At 39.6% G+C, this 17,577-nt stretch overlaps 2 protein-coding genes across 2 annotated transcripts; both read right to left on the reverse strand.

The window, feature by feature from the left end:
- Positions 1–2,304: 2,304 nt before the first annotated feature.
- Positions 2,305–8,321, reverse strand: mettl1 (methyltransferase 1, tRNA methylguanosine). Its single transcript, XM_086118787.1, has 6 exons — positions 8,109–8,321; positions 7,819–7,946; positions 7,552–7,736; positions 5,747–5,860; positions 3,647–3,748; positions 2,305–2,742 (listed from the first exon to the last, which is right to left on the reverse strand). Exons 1-6 carry the CDS (start codon positions 8,186–8,188, stop codon positions 2,590–2,592), a joined length of 762 nt encoding a protein of 253 aa, XP_085974913.1. The 5' UTR covers positions 8,189–8,321; the 3' UTR covers positions 2,305–2,589.
- A 1,092-nt stretch (positions 8,322–9,413) lies between these two features.
- LOC147201269 (E3 ubiquitin-protein ligase MARCHF9-like) lies at positions 9,414–14,954 on the reverse strand. The gene is made up of 4 exons (XM_086118942.1): positions 14,276–14,954; positions 12,731–12,886; positions 10,577–10,769; positions 9,414–10,128 (listed from the first exon to the last, which is right to left on the reverse strand). The coding sequence occupies exons 1-4, from the start codon at positions 14,480–14,482 to the stop codon at positions 9,833–9,835; spliced, it is 852 nt and encodes a 283-aa protein (XP_085975068.1). The 5' UTR covers positions 14,483–14,954; the 3' UTR covers positions 9,414–9,832.
- Between the last annotated feature and the right edge of the window lie 2,623 nt (positions 14,955–17,577).

Genomic DNA, 17,577 nt, shown 5'->3' on the forward strand with positions numbered 1-17,577 from the left:
TGTTTGCATTTCAATGGCCATCAATCATGCGCGGCTTTTCACGATTCTTTTGCTCATCTGGTCCCTGTCCCCTGCGGCTAGTGGGGGTTCAACTAGATTTTCAATTAAAGGCATACTTTACTGAGTGAGTAATTTTCAGCAGTAAAAAAAAGTTAATATTTTCAAGTGACGTTTGCAAGTTGAGCCGTGATTGGTCATTACTTGACCCGAGTACATGTGATGTCCTTTTTGAAAATTGGCAAAATGCATTTTTTGAAAGTTGTGAACTGCACATGAATAATAATCAAGCTATCAAATTTATTATAGACGACATATCAACTCATTACTGCAGAAAATGTGAAAGTGAGTTAAAAAAAAAACAAACTTTAATGCGCTGAAATAATTTCTCAAAGTCTTATTGTTTTCTGAAACTGATCGTGTTTAATATCCACTGCATGTTGACTTCGGACAGATGCAAAGACTGCCTGGGACTGACTTCAATCCTTAAGAGAACTATTACGGCATCAAAGGGAGTGGAAAAAAAAGTACAGAACAAGACTGCTTTGGTGTCTGTCTAGGTCAGCTGATACCATGTGACTTAAATAATGGGGCATTCAGGATGTCATGAGCTGCAGGTGTAAAGACTCTAGAGAGGTTGCAGCTGCTTGCGACTTTCAAACAATTGCTGGTTTCCATCAGACATTGCTATTATTTCTAACGTACATATGCTGGTCCTCGATTTCATCTAATAACAACAACAGTGGGTCAAAGATAAGCAGACTATTACCGTTATGACCTGAAACTTGACCTGAAAGATTAGAGGGAGCAATGTTAAATCCCATAATCCCCTTTGGGGCAAGCAGTCAAATGAGGTCTCTGGCCTGATGGTGGAGGTTGCATATGATTAAGAAATAACACGATTTCCTTCATGGTGATCAAGCATGTAGATGGCAAAGAGGCAAAAAGAGGTGATTTTCATAATCCGACAAACGGGGAGTTTTGAACACATCAGGCAATTCCAAAATGCGAAAGATCTGTAAGAAACGAGCGCAGCGCAGCTTGGCTAAGTTCACACAAAAACGAATTAGATGGGGGGGGGGCGGCAATCGTATCACCTTTCACTTCTCACCTTTGATATGTTCAAGTCAGAGGATTTTCCTGTTGCACGTGCATTAGGAAGCACCTCCGATGGGTTGTGGTGGGAAGGCATGAGTCGGGAGCTCTTCCAAGTCTTCAGGCTGAGTTTAGGTCTGATGATTACCCTTAATTCAAAAAAAAAAAATTGGTTGCAGGAACATTTTCATGAGTTATCAATAGCTGCCATTATGAACACACCGAGAAAGAGGGGAGTGATGACTTCAACAAGTCTGAGGTCCAAATGCAGCTTCCGCAACATGTCATGGGCTTTTTCTTACGGTTTCCATCCATTTTCTAAAGTGTTGTCAATTAGGGATGATGGTGAGCTGGCGCTGATTACCGCTCACTTGAAGTGAGAGGCGGGGAAGACTCCAGACAGGTCGTCAGTCAAACCCTGATTATATTTATGACCCATATTGTATGACCGTTTTAAACAATTTTTTAAAAAAGCATCTGGACAAATGAACACGACTGAGCAAGACGGAGTACTGGAAAATGAGAAGACAAGTTCTGGAAACAGGTCAGGACAAAGCTTTTTCTTCCAGATAGTTGCAAATTCATATCAGCAAATTAATTCATACATTTCAGTGTCAAGATCTAGCAAAAACCACAGATGATACCATCAAGGTGCATTTTTCTATCCATCATCACCTTCAATTGACTGAGGCAAGTGCTGTCCTGTTTCTAATCACATCCCCTGCAGCAGCAAATATTTCCAAACTCCTGGGAAGGAGAAAAAAAAGTGCAAAAATTAACTGAGGAGTTCAGAAAACGGACAATCGTGTCACAGACTCCGTGTTGGCACTCCACCGAGTGTCAGAAAAGCTCATGCTCTGCAACATGCAAAATAATTACTATTTTCATGCCCATGGTCGTCTCCAGTTACCGTTTGAACCACAATCCGTGGCAGCCTGAGATTAAATCTTTACAGTAAAACCAATGAAGAAGCCATTGATAAAAATAGAAAGTCGCACCCGTGGATGGAGCGTGGACTTTGTGGATGTTTCTCAATGAGGATATCCAATATACTGTATATATATATATATATATATATATACACACAGTATATATATATATACAGTATATATATATATATACACAGTATATATTATATATATATATATATATACATTATATACATTTTTTTTTTAATGAGAGACGGTTAAGAACATAGAATACTGCTTTAAATATGTACCAGCTCTCTTTATTATTATCACTGTATGAAGCATGTTACAATGATATATGGGGTTGTTTTTCACAGGATGATTCACAGGAAACAAAAGAGCATCATTAAAAGAAAATAAAAATCAGAAAGAAAGAGTTCTTTAAAAAAAATAATGATTAAAAAAAAAAAAAGGGCACCCCGCATGACAGTGTCATGTAGCAACAATTGGGGAAGACATCCACCGTATGCCTTTCAAAGCATCACTTCTGTTGAATCATCCAAGTTCCACCAAGATCAGCACAAGTCCGTTATTGTGTTTCATTTAATGTCTGTAAGGTTTGGACCAATATTGGATCTTCAATCCGCCGGAAAATAGCACAAAAGTTCTTCCCTCCGTTGCGCTGCACTTTCTTTCCCTCCTCTGTGCACACACCCAGTCGAGAAATGATGACATCATCAACCTGCAGAAACCAATGATTTGGATGAGACAGACACACACCTGTGCATTGTGCATTAAATAAACCTTCAAATGAGATAACACGACACACCCATGTTTGTTCGCAAATGTTGACTGAAATGAGAGCCGAAAGCAGAGCATTTAACCTTGCCTCTACAAATTATATACGCCATTGTAGAGATGAGGCAGGAACTGAATCAAAAATGTCTATTTTAAATAACTGATTGGTGACATCTCATACAGTCTGTTGAACGTGACAGGCGACTACTTTTTGGGGTGACCACTGCCACTAGAATAGGACCGCCAGAGCACCGAGCTGTAGGTGAACTATAAGCTATAAGTATGTTGCGTTCAGGAAACTGCGACCATAGGCCCATACTGCATTTTTACCTTTCGTATCTTGAAATTTATTTCGTAACTAGAGGCAATATTTTCCTGTTGAGGGGTTTCGTAACTTCAAAATGTCGTATGAAGAGACGTTTGTAAGTAGAATATATGTACTATTTTCCGAGAATGTTTCGACAATGGCAACATTAGTCAGATGCCGCCTTTGCATGTCAGTCATCAGCGGATAAATGAGTGGAGGAACAGTGGGAGACGGAAAATACCTCCTGATTTTAAGTCAAGTAGCGGAGTGGTTGCGGAGCCTAAAACTCTCAACTGCCGACGTGCATTGAACGGAGTGCCTCAATTTGAAAGGCCGAACTACAATAAGAGAGCTTGGAGAGTTTAAATATTTACTCAAATTCTCACTTGCAAAGTTAAACCCTTCAAAGAAAACTGGAACACAGCGAAAAAAAAAAAGTGTGACCTCTGTGGAGCAGACACAAAACAAATAGTTGTGTGTGAGCTGCAAACACAGAGTGGACCCCCCCCCCCCCCAAATAAAAAATGCTCCACGTACGTACCAGCTCTTCATCGGGGACCCGTTTAAACAACGGATGTTCCTTGAAGTGCTTTACCATCCAAAGGTGGACCTCCTCCACGTCTGTGATGGTGTAAACAAGACCCTAAGGAGAAATGCAGAACGGCCAATAAAATAAAAAGGCAAGCTAACAACTTTGTTGTGAGCATAGATCAATATAGTTTCCAATCGCCATTTACAAACTGCATTTTACCTTATCTGTGTTTCATGATCTTAAATGTTAAAATATTATGCACAAAAAAAAGACTGAGAAGACGGTAAATATGTCTTTTTTTTTTTATATTTGGTGGTGTACAACTTGCTACAGATCCAAAATGAAGGTTATGCAACCCTGACAGACCACAGAAAGGTCTGTGGTCCAAGCGAGAGCCATTCCACTTATTAAACGTTGAGTGCAAATTGCGTCTGAAGGTTTCATCATATGTGCAGAGCAACGATCGATGGCAGGGTGATAAAAATAACCTGCAGACAACACAGAGGTTAAGCCCCTAATGTCACTATAGTTTACACTGGAGACTGCACAGATAGCTTTACTAGAACAAGGACTTCTTAGAAAACTCAGTCATGGCACACATTACCACACCGCACTGCACTTTAGCTCACTTTTATTTCCCCCCCATTCCCGCTGGGAAGCTGAGATTGAAAAAAAAAGAAAAAATGGACACACTTTATCTGTCACTCATTAACTGTAATTCGTGTTTTGGCAGGAGAACTGTATCTGTATGTAAGTGGCTTTTGACTCAGCATGAAACTGTATTTCGTTTTAGTGTTTTGAGCCGTTGACTGCTTTTACGTTCTTAATTTATTGTTTCAACCGTCTATTTTATGAGTATTTTTTTCCCCACTTTGTATGGATTGTAAAAATGCTCTATAAATACTGCTGAGTTGAGTTGAGTAGGTAGACTTCTATAACAGCCATCCCACCACACCAACACAAATATGGCTGGGCGCCAAAAGAGAAGGTCCTGGCGGACCTTTTGTACACGCACACACGCACACAAACCCATTCTTGATAAAGGAAAAAAAATAGAAAACTAATTCGGCACAAGGCACCTTCTTATGTGTATCAACGTGTGCCACCTTCGAAACTGCAGAAGTGCGACAATGGCCTTCCAACTCCCAGAGTTTGAGCCCCCAATCAAGATACAGATATTTGACTTCACAGTGCATCCAGACATATTTAATAGTATTTTTATTAATTTAAGATAATGGGCTTTATGTGTGACATCACACAACCAAACCCCAATACAGGTTAACGGGCTTCCTGCACGCACAGGAATAATTAGGGTAAAAAAAAAGTTTAAAAACGGGCTGATGACATGATGCTTTGAACTTGTTCGAATATTCTTTTCTTTATCACTGGCGTATTCGGACAAAAACGTAACGCTATTCATGTGCATTATTTATCTACATATGATGTATATGATCAGGGTTGGGAGGAAAAACAAAACAAAACAAAACAAAACAATCTTTAGGATAATTGATTCCAAAGAGATTCTTTTGTGACAGCCATATATGATGACAACAGGATATATCGCGTGATATGTGATAAGGTTTGATATGTGTTCAGACAAACAAAGCCGAAACGTCACATATGGTCATTTTTGTTAACTCTTAAAGAAATCTGGTGTAGAACAGAATACACTGTCAACGTTTCTATCGGTGCTTTGTTCCGGTTTCCTGCCGTAGGGTCGGAGGGATAGCTAGCTAGTTAAAACCATGCGCTAGCAGTAGAAATTACACCGTGGGGGGTGGAAAGTGACTCAGGCTGGTCTTTTAACTAGCGGTATGTTGACAGGGCAGCTCAAGTTATTCTATAATGGCGGAGAGGTGGACGCTCGGGTGTGCACTGAGCCCCCTTTGTTCCACGCCCCCAAAATCCGGAAAAATGAAAGGGCAAAAAAATATTTTGGGCTCTCTCTCCACAACTGTACATAGCTCTCAGTCTATGCAGCAATTATCATCAAACGTGTCCGATGTATTGAAAAACAAACGTCGGACCTCCACCTCTTTTGTGGAAACTGTAATAATATCGCTTCACACAAACGTTCCATGACTGTGCTTCGATTTGTGTTGTACATACCCCGACTCTCAGTGTGTAGGCATACTCTGCTAACAACGTGGGACTGATGATCCTCCATTTGTGTTTGGTCTTCTTAAAATGAGGGTCCGGGAAAAGGAAGAACATCTTACTAAGCTGAAAAGAAAGACAAATGGTTAGAAACCCTTAACTGAGCTCGGAGATTGAACTTTGAATCACTCCGACACACACAATCACCCACTTTCATATTATACAATGTAACCTTTTCATCATGGCAGCCATAAGACTCTGCAGTTGGGTGTTAAACACAGCTGGAATTTCCCTTTATAGTTGCCTATACTGACGTGAAATGCAGACTGTTGATATTAGTCTGCCAGATCCATTCAATAAAATTCAAACAATTTTTTCCCCCATATATCGAAAAATGATTCATGTCAGGTCTGTACAGAAAGATGTGAAGTTAATCACCGGGGACTGCAGCAGCCTCAGGGGGGCTCAGTGCTGGCGGAAGATAAAAAACCCCCAAAACATTGTGTTCTTTTTCCAAGTTACAAAACAAAGGAAAGGACAGACAAGTGTTGTTAGGCCTTCATTAAGGCTAGGCATGTTAAAAGGTGGGATCATGAAGTTGACTCACCTTCAACAATCCCCTCTCATCATCTTCATATTTTCTGTCACATAATCAAAATGAGTAATTTTGGTTTTATTTAGTTCTGTCATCAATGCAATTTTGTTATTTTGAACTTTCTCTTATTTTTGTAAATGTATGACAGTTGGAAAAAAATACAACTTAAAACATGGGCTAGTACATGTACATGTTAAACATGTTACAATCAATGTCTTTTATAATGGAGACAGTCTACCGAATTTTAATGTCAACCCTAAAATGAATTGTGTACGACTTTATAGAGATTGGACTGAATATGTATCACGTCTATACTTCAACATGTCAAACTCATGCCTTGTGACACTAATGTAAACAATCAGCCCCTATACGTGCCCTTGAGAGCTGCGCTCCAGTCACGGACCAGCAGGGCAAACAAACATACCGGTAATTGATCACGCTGCAGTTACAATACATTTTAAAGGTTAAAAGTCGCTCTTGATTTTTAGTTATGCTGAACCATCGCTACGTTCAAATCTGCTTCGCCGGGATTGAATAATGGGGCTTGTTATATAAACATAGCATCTATGACATCATAATAACCTTGGCAATAGACCATCAAATGCTTTAAATCGGGTCGCTAAGAATTCCATACATAGTGCAACAAGAATGGGACAGATGGTTACTTGTAATATTATGTGTATATATATATATATATATATATATATATATACATACACACACACACACACACACACACACACACACACACACATATATATGTTACAGGAATGTAATTATTTTTTGTTTGACAGACGACTATTGTTACCTTGGCAGCACGATCAGCATTCATTTATGCTTATTAATAGGACTACAGGCTTTTGTATTGAAACTCTTGGTAGGATAGGGTGGGTGATGTCAGCAGTAAGTAGAAACACAAATGTCACATTTAGGATTGACTTGTACATTTGTAGTATGATGCAGATGTTCCTTCACCCACCACAGTTGATACAGAAAGAAAAAAAGTAATCCCTTTGGCTAGTGACAAACCACATGAGCAGAATAGGAAAAGTTCAGGCACAAAAGTGAAGAAATCGACTACCGGTATATATTTAAAATGACATTGTTAATATTTTTGGGGGAATTTTTGTTTGCTTATTGAAGAGCCTTTAGCCCTTTCGTGCACAAATTATGATAGCCTGCATCAGTAAAAGCAGTGAAATGGATTGCAGGTAAATCCTACCTGTCCCTTCTTGAAGAAATTGGGAAGATACTTCATGGCGTTGCTGCGAAGGCAGGCAATGTTCTGGTAGCTTCCTGGATTGACCTCACGCAATGACTTGATACGATCCTTGACAAAATCGGACACTTTGACCCGGATCTCCAGGCCCAGCATGAGTTTGTCTGGAAAGAGTGGAGATAACTCCACTAAGAGAGGATGCATGAGCTACAAATTAAATCTCCAAAGGTCGACAGACAGAAGAAATCTAAATGGCTAAGACGCAAATACCTAAAAGTCCCCCGTATCCACACCCAATGTCTGCAAACTCAACTTGTGGAGTTCCTTCCCCAGGCTGCTCCTCAGTAAAGAATTGTGGATACAGCGTGTGCCAGTCCATCTCCTCTGGACACACAGGACTGACAGAACAAGAATGAAAGCAATGATTTAGTCCCGATGAACACGTACGGAAAGAGTTCAAATTAAAATGAGAATGGTAAACAAGAATACTGTTCCGTGAAAGACACGGAGAAGGTATTCAGAAATAGTTGAATAAAGTAAATACTCATGACGTCACTCACTAGTCAAACGAATGATGCGCCATCGGGTTAGAATGTGCTCGCTGTCTGTAGTAACGCTTTTGCGGCATTGACGAACTCATCTTGGCTTCAACAAAGATGTTCCTCCCAATAGCAGCCAAGTTGCTCTTTTATTAGCTTCTTCTAAAACGAGTACTCACTTAAAATGCCAACTCTCGTGTCACGTTTGCGGCTGCATACTTTCCGCAAACACGTGTCGCATATGATACGTCATCGTTAAGCGACCAGTATTTTTCTGTTGAGAGGACTCCACACTTTTTAGTAAATAAAAACAATACTCATACAACTGCTAGTTAAAATAATACGAATAATATTAATAATAATTGGATGATATATGGCTAGATAATAAATACTATACAGTATATACAAAATTGTTCACGGTATGCAAACTAAAAATAAAAGGTATTTATTATAAAGTACGGAGCCGTTCCTACTGAAAAAATACAATACAGACGACCCCCGCAATTCACAGGTAGGAAACGGGCTGGCCCATGAATAGCAAAAATGCTCGTATAATTGAAGGCTATTGAAATGCAGTTTTTTTTGTTTGTTTTTACAAACCCCCAGAGTTCATCAAAAAAGGCAGATGAACTTTTAATATACGTTTACCATCGAATAATGAGCGCGTATGTGCACTGACTACAAACCTGGCCAAACGTTTTTTTCTCTCGCAGATCAAGTTTTTATAACACAAAAACTAGTAGTAAGACTAATATGTAATTGAGTAACTTGATGAAAGATTCGGTTCAGCAACAGGTGGGATTTTTTGCTGAAGCGTCATTGCAATAAATGACAATAAATGTATGTATAAAATCTGTATTGTGCAAGATTTCAGTCAAATTTAAAAACGAAATAAATGTCAACATCAGACTTGACACATTTGCAGGGTTCGGAGTAAAAGAGCTATTTATTTGAAGATCAGCGGCTGAAAACTCAGAATAGGCGAGAGAGAGAGAGAGAGAGAGAGAGAGAGAGAGAGAGCGAGAGAGAGAGCGCGCATTTTCTCTTGCCATTCAATGTACTTATTTTACTCTACAATTATCTAGATTTGCCCAACAAGCCGTTGTCATATATAGCCTTTGTTTAATGGTCAAACGTACAAATAGTTTTGTACACTTCATATGCATTGTTTATCTTGTGCAAGTAGTGCTTGGGTGTCAAGTACCAGCCATAAGTTAATAAACGGCACAACAGTATTTTATATATTTATACCTTGTTTACCTCCACAGATTCAAAAACATTACAATTTGAGCAAAAATGAAGCCAGTGTATCAAGGCATTGTTTTATTTGGATTTTTTAAATCTGATCCACTTAGCTCTGCCAGTTCAAATGTCTCAGTGGATACAATGGCAGTACAAATACACACAACAGTATTTCTACAAAAGATGTGTAAATTCTTCAGAAAGCAGCTGAACAATGATGGGTCCAAGCAGTAAGAAAAAAAAATAACAGTACAACTTTATGTTAGTCATGACAATAAATAAGATGTAGCACAACCTTAAAAATGTACTCAACAATTGTCATTTTATTCAACAAATGATGTTCTTTTTTTTTTTTTTTTTGGAGACTCCGATGTAACCAATCCATGATCCATTCACCCACTGGCCACATAAACAAAATTGTGCTTGTGTGCATTCAACCTGACAACAAGTTAATGGCAGTGTTGCCTGCAACACCAGAGTTCATTTGTTTGGTACTGACCGTGCTATACAGTGGTCACCCTCATGACGACCTCATGGTTGATGGTAAGGTTGTTGGGCCTTAGCCTGTTCAGGATATTCAAAACCGTATTGCCGATATAGAGAGTAATGCAAGACCTTGAACGTTGCCTCGGCTCCTCCCCGTTATCAGGGAGTTCCACAGTGGTACTTTCCTCACCACCAGCGCCTTTCCTGCTGGCATCTTTCATTTTCTCATAATTGAGCACTTTCCACTTCTGGTTCATTGTATGCCAGCGCTTTATAATCCGGTAAACAGATGGTCCTTCTTGGATTAGAAGTCCTATGCATATAGAACAAAGGGTAGGGGTGCAGCAAAGAGGGTTAATACTATTTATTGGTTGGGAATCAGGAACTACTTCAAAAGGAACAGTGAAAAAGTGCGAGTTCAGATAAGTGCAAGAAATGTGGTGTTCAAAGTGTTAAATATTTTAATATAAAGACACAAATCAAGGATTCACAAAGATGCAAATGAAATAGTTGATTTCCCTGGTGCAATGTGATCTATCTGTATATGTGTGACAAGCTTTAGCATTTCTTTTTTAATATCAAATGAAAAGGCACATTTTACAAAAAAATGAATTAAAGGGGAAGTCAACCCCTAAATTGTCTTTCTAATAGTACTGTATGTGCTATGCAGCCCCAGTAGTCTTAACACAATATTCTAATTACTATTGCATTTGTGGAAGCATTTTGGAAAATGTTGCATGACAGTATCTGTTGTGTCATACCTATACAAACGAAGTCCATGAAGACGTACATGCCATATAATATCTGAAAGATATAATCCTGACGCTGGAATTTGGCAAAGGGGCTGACAATTGACCACATAAGCCAACCCAAACTAGCTATGAGGAACAGAGCGCCCAGGGTGACGGCTGTAATCTGTACCTTTTCAATTAAGTTCAGAGAAATGGGTTGCCACTGCAGAAACAGACAAGACACATGTAAAGGGGTCATTATCACCATAAAGTGCTTGTAGTGTCACTCAGTCATCATGAAATTGTACAATCCTGACGTCTTGTTACCAGTGGCCAAATAGCTGCGTACACAACAGTACAATGAAAAGTCTCATTCTCTTGATTTCATACTTCTTTACAAGACTATTTTAAATCCCAGATATATTTGTAAAAGCAGTTGTTGGTTTGCTAACTGAATCATGTTGCTAAGTGAAGGCCCACCATGTGCTCTATAACATGAGCCAACAATGTCCACTGTCCACAAGCTCACATATTTGCTGTTTGTATGCAGTTTACTTGCCGTTCCAAAAATTGGAAGGTGATCTCGAAGCACCCTCTGGTGATACTGGCTCAAAGACTCAAAACTTGTCATACAGTCCTGAGTCACATGAGTTTTAAATATTTATGTGAAAAAGTGGTTCAGGTCTGCTATTTTGATGTGAAAATCCCTCCTGCATGTACAATATTTAATTGAGCTACAAGTTCAATTTGTTCTGTGGCCGCCCTCTAACTCAAAACACTTGGACAGTATCTCAAATATTTCCCCATTGATATTAATAGAAATGCATAATCCATTACACCCTCTACCCAAAACACATTTGTGTTTGTGCTCTATAACTGTCGTTTTGTGACTTGTACAGTAATCACACAATAAAATGGAAATTATTCATTTTTTTTAATGCTGCATTATTAATGTCCTGCTCCTTTCAAGTGGTTTCACTTCAATGATGTTTTTATTGTCACTTTTTTGTACAGGATAACAAATGTAAACTGGTGAGAGTTGTCTTCCTTTGTTGCTTCACCGTTTGTGTTCAAATATCCATTGATTGAAAGGCTTTAAAACAGCAACTCAAGACCAATCGTTAGCATGTTTTTTATTGAACGTTTGCATTAAACAAGCCGGCCCATGACAGTTGTGTGGTTGTTTTACATACACTGTGTATTGTTTAGTTTGACAGTAAACTTCCAACTGGGAGTGGCACTAAACCGCTTGAAGCCTCTAGCACAGTGGTCACCAACTCCCTGTTTTGGACGGTTTCCCCCTCCAACACAACTGATTCAAATGATAAGGATTGTTATCAGGCTTCTGCAGAGCTTGCTGATGAGTTGATCATTTGAACCAGGTATGTTGGAGGGAAACATCTAAAACATGCAGGATAGGGGCCCTCGAGGACCTGGTGTCTAAGTAAAAGCAAAAAATAAATAAATACCTGAGCCAGTACGCTAAATTTGAGATCTGAAAATATTGTTTACTTAAGGGGCACAACGTTTTGTGATATGGGTTGGGCCCACATGGAGTTAAGCAGCTGCTTTATACAAAGTTGTAGACAACATAAAATGTAATTAAGTGCACTTACACCAAATGACAAAGAGTATTTTTTGAGATACTTATCAAGTATAAAACCATACCAAAATCTAGTGCCGCCGCTTTTGCTTAATACATTTTTGCACGTTTTGAATGTTTAGATGCTAGCTCAAAATGTAAGCAGTCCAAGTGTCACGTCACAGTTCAGCTGTACAATGTCGACCAGTTAACACAAATATTCTAAAGCGGATGCATTTCGATTTGCATTATTGATCTGATCGTGATAGTGGTAAGCTATGTAAATAATGTGAGACAAGACAACAAACAGTGGAGGACGTTCATTCATGCAGCAATACTTTCGACCCATAAACGACTACTCCACCTTTCAGGTTCTGTATACATGTAGCAGGTACCCCCAACAAAAGGATGCGAGGAAAAAAATTTAACTTCACAACTTCAGGAGAGCATACTACATAAACCTCTTCATTTTGCAAAAAAAAAATCACTGTATATCACATCAGTGATGTCTGTGATTCTGTGGAGACCCTGCCTTGATATCTATTATCAACCAACAGGCCACCATGTTGACCAAACATAAAAGGTTGGCGACATTATGATACCTGCAGTGGGTTCTTGGTGCAAACGGAAAAGACTCGGTACTTGAAGCGACAGAGCTCACAGTTCCAGGAGCCTGTTTCCCCGATCCAGCGAACAAGGCAAGACTGGTGAGAGAAGCGAACAGAGCCGTCACAGCGGCAGGGGCTCAACAGCTCTCCCTGCAGAACACAAAGAGGACCTAAATGAAGTCAGAGATCATCCATTTGATGTGCTAAAGTCACAGGGGAAGTGAATATTTCCTTTAAAATTGATAGTATACTACTGGCCCCTTAAATGGTTACGCTAAAATAATGACATTAATGACCTTCACACATATTTTATTCCTATTTTTTTACTCACACTTTTTGACATGGATCTCCTTCCACACAATTCATCTGATTTACATCATTCCAGTTTCAACATAATCCCCAAATTCCCACCAAGGGGTGCAGTATTGTTCTCATTTCAGAATAGTCATAAAAAAAAAAATTGACATTTTTCACCCCAAAATTCCCCATTCATTCCCAATTAGGCCGAGTTTCCATCAATGATTGTTTATCATTCATTCCAATATTACATTCAACATTACACATTTACACTGTTCCCATTTGGAATTTCAATCATTCAGCTAATTCGCTTCACCTTTGGAGCGAATTTCAACTTGAAAGAAATTCCCACAGACCAAAAATTCAAACAAAATAAATTACCATCGCAACATCCAAATTATGTTCAACAATGCAAAATCTACACACCCCACAAAAAAGGCCACATTCATTTCCAATGACACGTTTGAAAAGGCATTCATTACATTCAATATAATTTCACAACATTCTACATTTTTCAATATCATTCCATATTTTTTCACTTCCAATCCACATCATTCAAAATCTGTAGACGATTCAATATTCCTTCTTTACACACCATTTCACCAGAAATTGCAAGTCTAGTATTTATTATTTGCCCTATAAAGTAACAAAATGCAGCATATTGATCTGTGTTCCTTTCAGATTAGGTTGAAACGCGTCTTTCCAAGGGGGAAAGACAACGTTGCTGTTATTTGATTTTGCTTGAACTATATTAGTCGAGGGTGAATATTCCTTCTGTGACAAGTCAACTGGGATAGGCAACAGCACACCCGCGACCCTAATGACTGAGCAATCCTGCATAGAAAGGCGATGGACGAATGTAAATCAGGAAGCCCCGTGGCACCATGCTGCCTCCCACAGGTCAGTCTTGTTAGCACATACGACAGTTATTTCCGCTTCATGTGTGGGATCTAAACTTTTAAAAATCATACGCTTTACAGAACAGCTCTGATGCATCCTATTTCATTACAGCTATAGGGTGAACCGTGCATTGTTGTGTATAACCTGCTTTCACTGATTTGTCGCCCAATAGTCACCAATTGTGAGAATTTCTCCCCTTCAGTCATTCCAAAGCTTCCTGTTTTGAGGAAATGCATAAAGGTATTGTGGTCCATTCAGTATTCGACATAACTTTGTAAATGGAGTCTGCTAAGCAGGCTTACATAGAATACACTAACTCCAATAAAACACATTGAAATATACCTTGTCTGGGCCGAGGAAGCAGATCCGGCACTGCGGAGTGCGCATTCCACTTTCTGCGAGACTGATGAAGGATGCAGCGTCCTCCTGCAGGTGTTTAGCTTCATCACCCGACGCCTGGTGATTCTTCTCCTCCTCCTTGTCATCCTGTTCTGCCCGACGAGGGTTGGCGAGCGGCGACCAAGAACAGCCACCGATAAGCCCCGTCATACTGGAGCCGGTGTCGGTCCTCTGCTCCTGCTTGATTCGGAGCACAACTCTATTAGTTACCTATCATTCTCTTTGCGGTTACGCTAGTCCAATTAGCTCGGTCTGTCTCGACGTCGGCTGGCAGGTCAGCGAGCAGCTGTGGAGCCCTTTATGGATAAATTTATTCGCTTTATAAGTAAATGTGTATGGGGTTTTTTTTCTATTATGAAAATGAATCCACTACATCTACAAATTAGCTTATGTTTCTGAGCAGCAAGTGAAAAGACTATTTTGTTTCGCATCCATCTAGCCAACACTGTACTGCCTCCTCTTCGTCAGAATGAGTGTGAGCATGATTATAAGCTTTTACAAACTCTCTTGAGAGATCGTCCCGACGCCACTAATCGTAATAGGCAAAGCTGTAGTCAAAACTTGAGCAACTTTTAATCGCCTGCTCCTTTCCGCGGCGCTGCAATCGTGACGATTGCAAACCTCACAGAATAGTGACACGGATGACGTGTGTGTTCGTCTACTCTTTGTCGTTATTTATGACGGTCACGTTATTGGATATGCAAGCAGACGCAAGATAGACGTCATGTTTCATTGATTTTGTTGCTTCCAACATGCGGGATTGTGCTTTTGTTTTATGTGGGGTGATGTGCATTGAATGTAAAACTACAGACACGTTTTAAAAATGTCGTTTGTTTTTTAGGGGGGGGGGCTATAAAAACAAAGATCAATACTTTCAATGTACAACTTTGTGTGAACTGAAACTTGATTGAAAAACAGTCTGAAATAATTCAGGGGGCGAATACAGTACGGCGCATGGTCTACCATTTGAATTCAAGTGAACTTTTAACACTAAACTGGTTGCCATTGGGCACACGGACAAAAATTCCCACTTAGAATCGCACTTATGAACAATCTGCATGTTTTTTAACGTAGCTGAAAACCGAAGTTCCTGAAAAAAAACATAACATGCAAACTCCAAAGGAGATTCAAAACCAAATCTCCTGACTGTAAACCATCCATCCATTTTGAACACTAGTGGTACACTCGCCTGACTTGTGTGCGGGGAGCATGGGGTCAGTTCCCATTCAGTCATGGTGTGAATGTGTGTGTGTATGGTTGTTTGTCTCTCCGTGTGCCCTCCGACTGACTGATGACCATTTCAGGGAGGGAATCTGCCTTTCACCTGAAGTCAGCTGGCATAGGCTCCAGCAACCCCCTGTGCCCCTCTTCACATATGTCTGCCACAACCCACAATGCAAAGCGATGAACAGAACTTATTCGTAAGAATTGCCTTTCCTTACCGATCCTGTCGAAGACACTCTGAAGTTTTTCCGATATGCCTGGCCAATTAGCAGTTACTGTATACTATCAGAAAATATGCTTTATTCTTTATGAAGTGATTCATCACAGAGCTTTTGACACCTCACATGATGTCATTGAACGCAGACATTACATCTGTATGACTTATGTTCTTTGTACTCTATTAATACAAAAATACTCACTATAAAACCCACCGAGTTTGTTCAGCTAAAACGGAAACTAATTGCAATGATTCATTTAAGTTGACAGTGCCTCAAACATCTTATTAAAGAATGTTTTATTTTACTACAAATAACTCAAATATTAATTTTGTTATACGTAACTAGTGAATGAATTGCTTAATGACTATTATTTATAATTAGAGAGTGAGATGGGCTGTCGTTTGTATATCGCTATTTTAAAAAAAAAACTCTAGTCTAGATGCACAACGCTGACAAAAAAGATGTAGTGCTAGTAAAATAACAAAAGTGCTTTGTCAATATATTAGTTTCAGTGTTAGCTTTTATTCAACAAAGATATAAATAGCTTCAGTAAGTTGGTCTCATTTTCATCCATACATCCAGGATGGCATTTTGGCATTCAGTTTTGACTCCTGCTGGAGAAACACAAGGATCATGACAGTGTTGAGCAAGATTCTAGATATGTGTGTAATTTATTTCATGAAACCCTGACTGTAATGTAAATAGTATGATAAACAACGATTTCTCAGTTACAGAGGGGCCAATCAGGTCAATTATCACCGATGTCCATCGCCGTATTTTGCATCATGTGATTGGTGGCCCATTCTTTGAAATCATATTTTTAAAACACAATAACATCAAGCACTTAAAATTGTTATTAAAATAAGAACTACTCCACTCTTCACAAAATCTAACCATTGCTTTTCACTTAGGTTTGTTATTATGAATTGGACCATTTCCGAACCGCTTGATCCTCACTAGGGTCACGGGGGGTGCTGGAGCCTATCCCAGCCGTCTCCGGGCAGTAGGCGGGGGACACCCTGAATCAGTTGCCAGCCAATCGCAGGGCACACAGAGACGAACAACCATCCACGCCCACACTCACACCTAGGGAGAATTCAGAGTGCCCAATCAGCCTGACATGCATGTTTTTGGAATGTGGGAGGAAACCGGAGCACCCGGAGAAAACCCACGCAGGCCCGGGGAGAACATGCAAACTCCACACAGGGAGGCCGGAGCTGGAATCGAACCCGGTACCTCCGCACTGTGAAGCCGACGTGCTAACCACTGGACTACCGGACCAGATTGGTATATGTGTGCAATTTATATAATGAAACCATAACTGGATGGTTTGAAAAAAAATTCTTCTCAGCCACTGTTTGCTTGCTTCATTGACTATAACAGAGGTGTCAAACTCATTTTAGTCGCGGGCCAATTTGGAGTTATGGCTCCCCCTGTAGGGCCGTTATGACAGTGAAACCACAAAATTATTACTTGTACACAACAAATTAATAGATTACTAGTTTTGAAATCAGTCAAGTCAATTATACTGTATTAGTTTGTTCAATTATTGTTCAAGAGAGTGTAAACAGGGTAACAAAATTATTGCGAAATCGAAACGTTTTTATTACACATGACAATTTGACACATTTTAGCAAATTGGCACCCATGATTTGTTTTCGCGGGCCACATAAAATGAGCTGGCGGGCCAGATCTGGCCCCGGGGCCTTGAGTTTGACATCTGTGAACTATAACAATCAAACGTTCTATCCTTAAAACATTCATTCATTCATTTTCCGATCCGCTTTATCCTCACAAGGGTTG

This window comes from Hippocampus guttulatus, chromosome 8 (assembly GCF_054856545.1).
Source record: "Hippocampus guttulatus isolate MCC_2025c chromosome 8, RoL_Hgut_1.0, whole genome shotgun sequence".
NCBI lineage: Eukaryota > Metazoa > Chordata > Actinopteri > Syngnathiformes > Syngnathidae > Hippocampus > Hippocampus guttulatus.

Coding starts and splice junctions, on each gene's coding strand:
- mettl1 (XM_086118787.1), bottom strand. CDS start 8,188: ATGAGTTCGTCAATGCCGCAAAAGCGTTACTACAGACAGCGAGCACAT. Junction 7,947..8,108: donor GCGCATCATTCGTTTGACTA/GTGAGTGACGTC, acceptor TTGTTCTGTCAG/TCCTGTGTGTCCAGAGGAGA. Junction 5,861..7,551: donor ATTTCTTCAAGAAGGGACAG/GTAGGATTTACC, acceptor CTTTCTTTTCAG/CTTAGTAAGATGTTCTTCCT.
- LOC147201269 (XM_086118942.1), bottom strand. CDS start 14,482: ATGACGGGGCTTATCGGTGGCTGTTCTTGGTCGCCGCTCGCCAACCCT. Junction 12,887..14,275: donor GCTTCCTCGGCCCAGACAAG/GTATATTTCAAT, acceptor TGTGTTCTGCAG/GGAGAGCTGTTGAGCCCCTG. Junction 10,129..10,576: donor CATGGACTTCGTTTGTATAG/GTATGACACAAC, acceptor CTATATGCATAG/GACTTCTAATCCAAGAAGGA.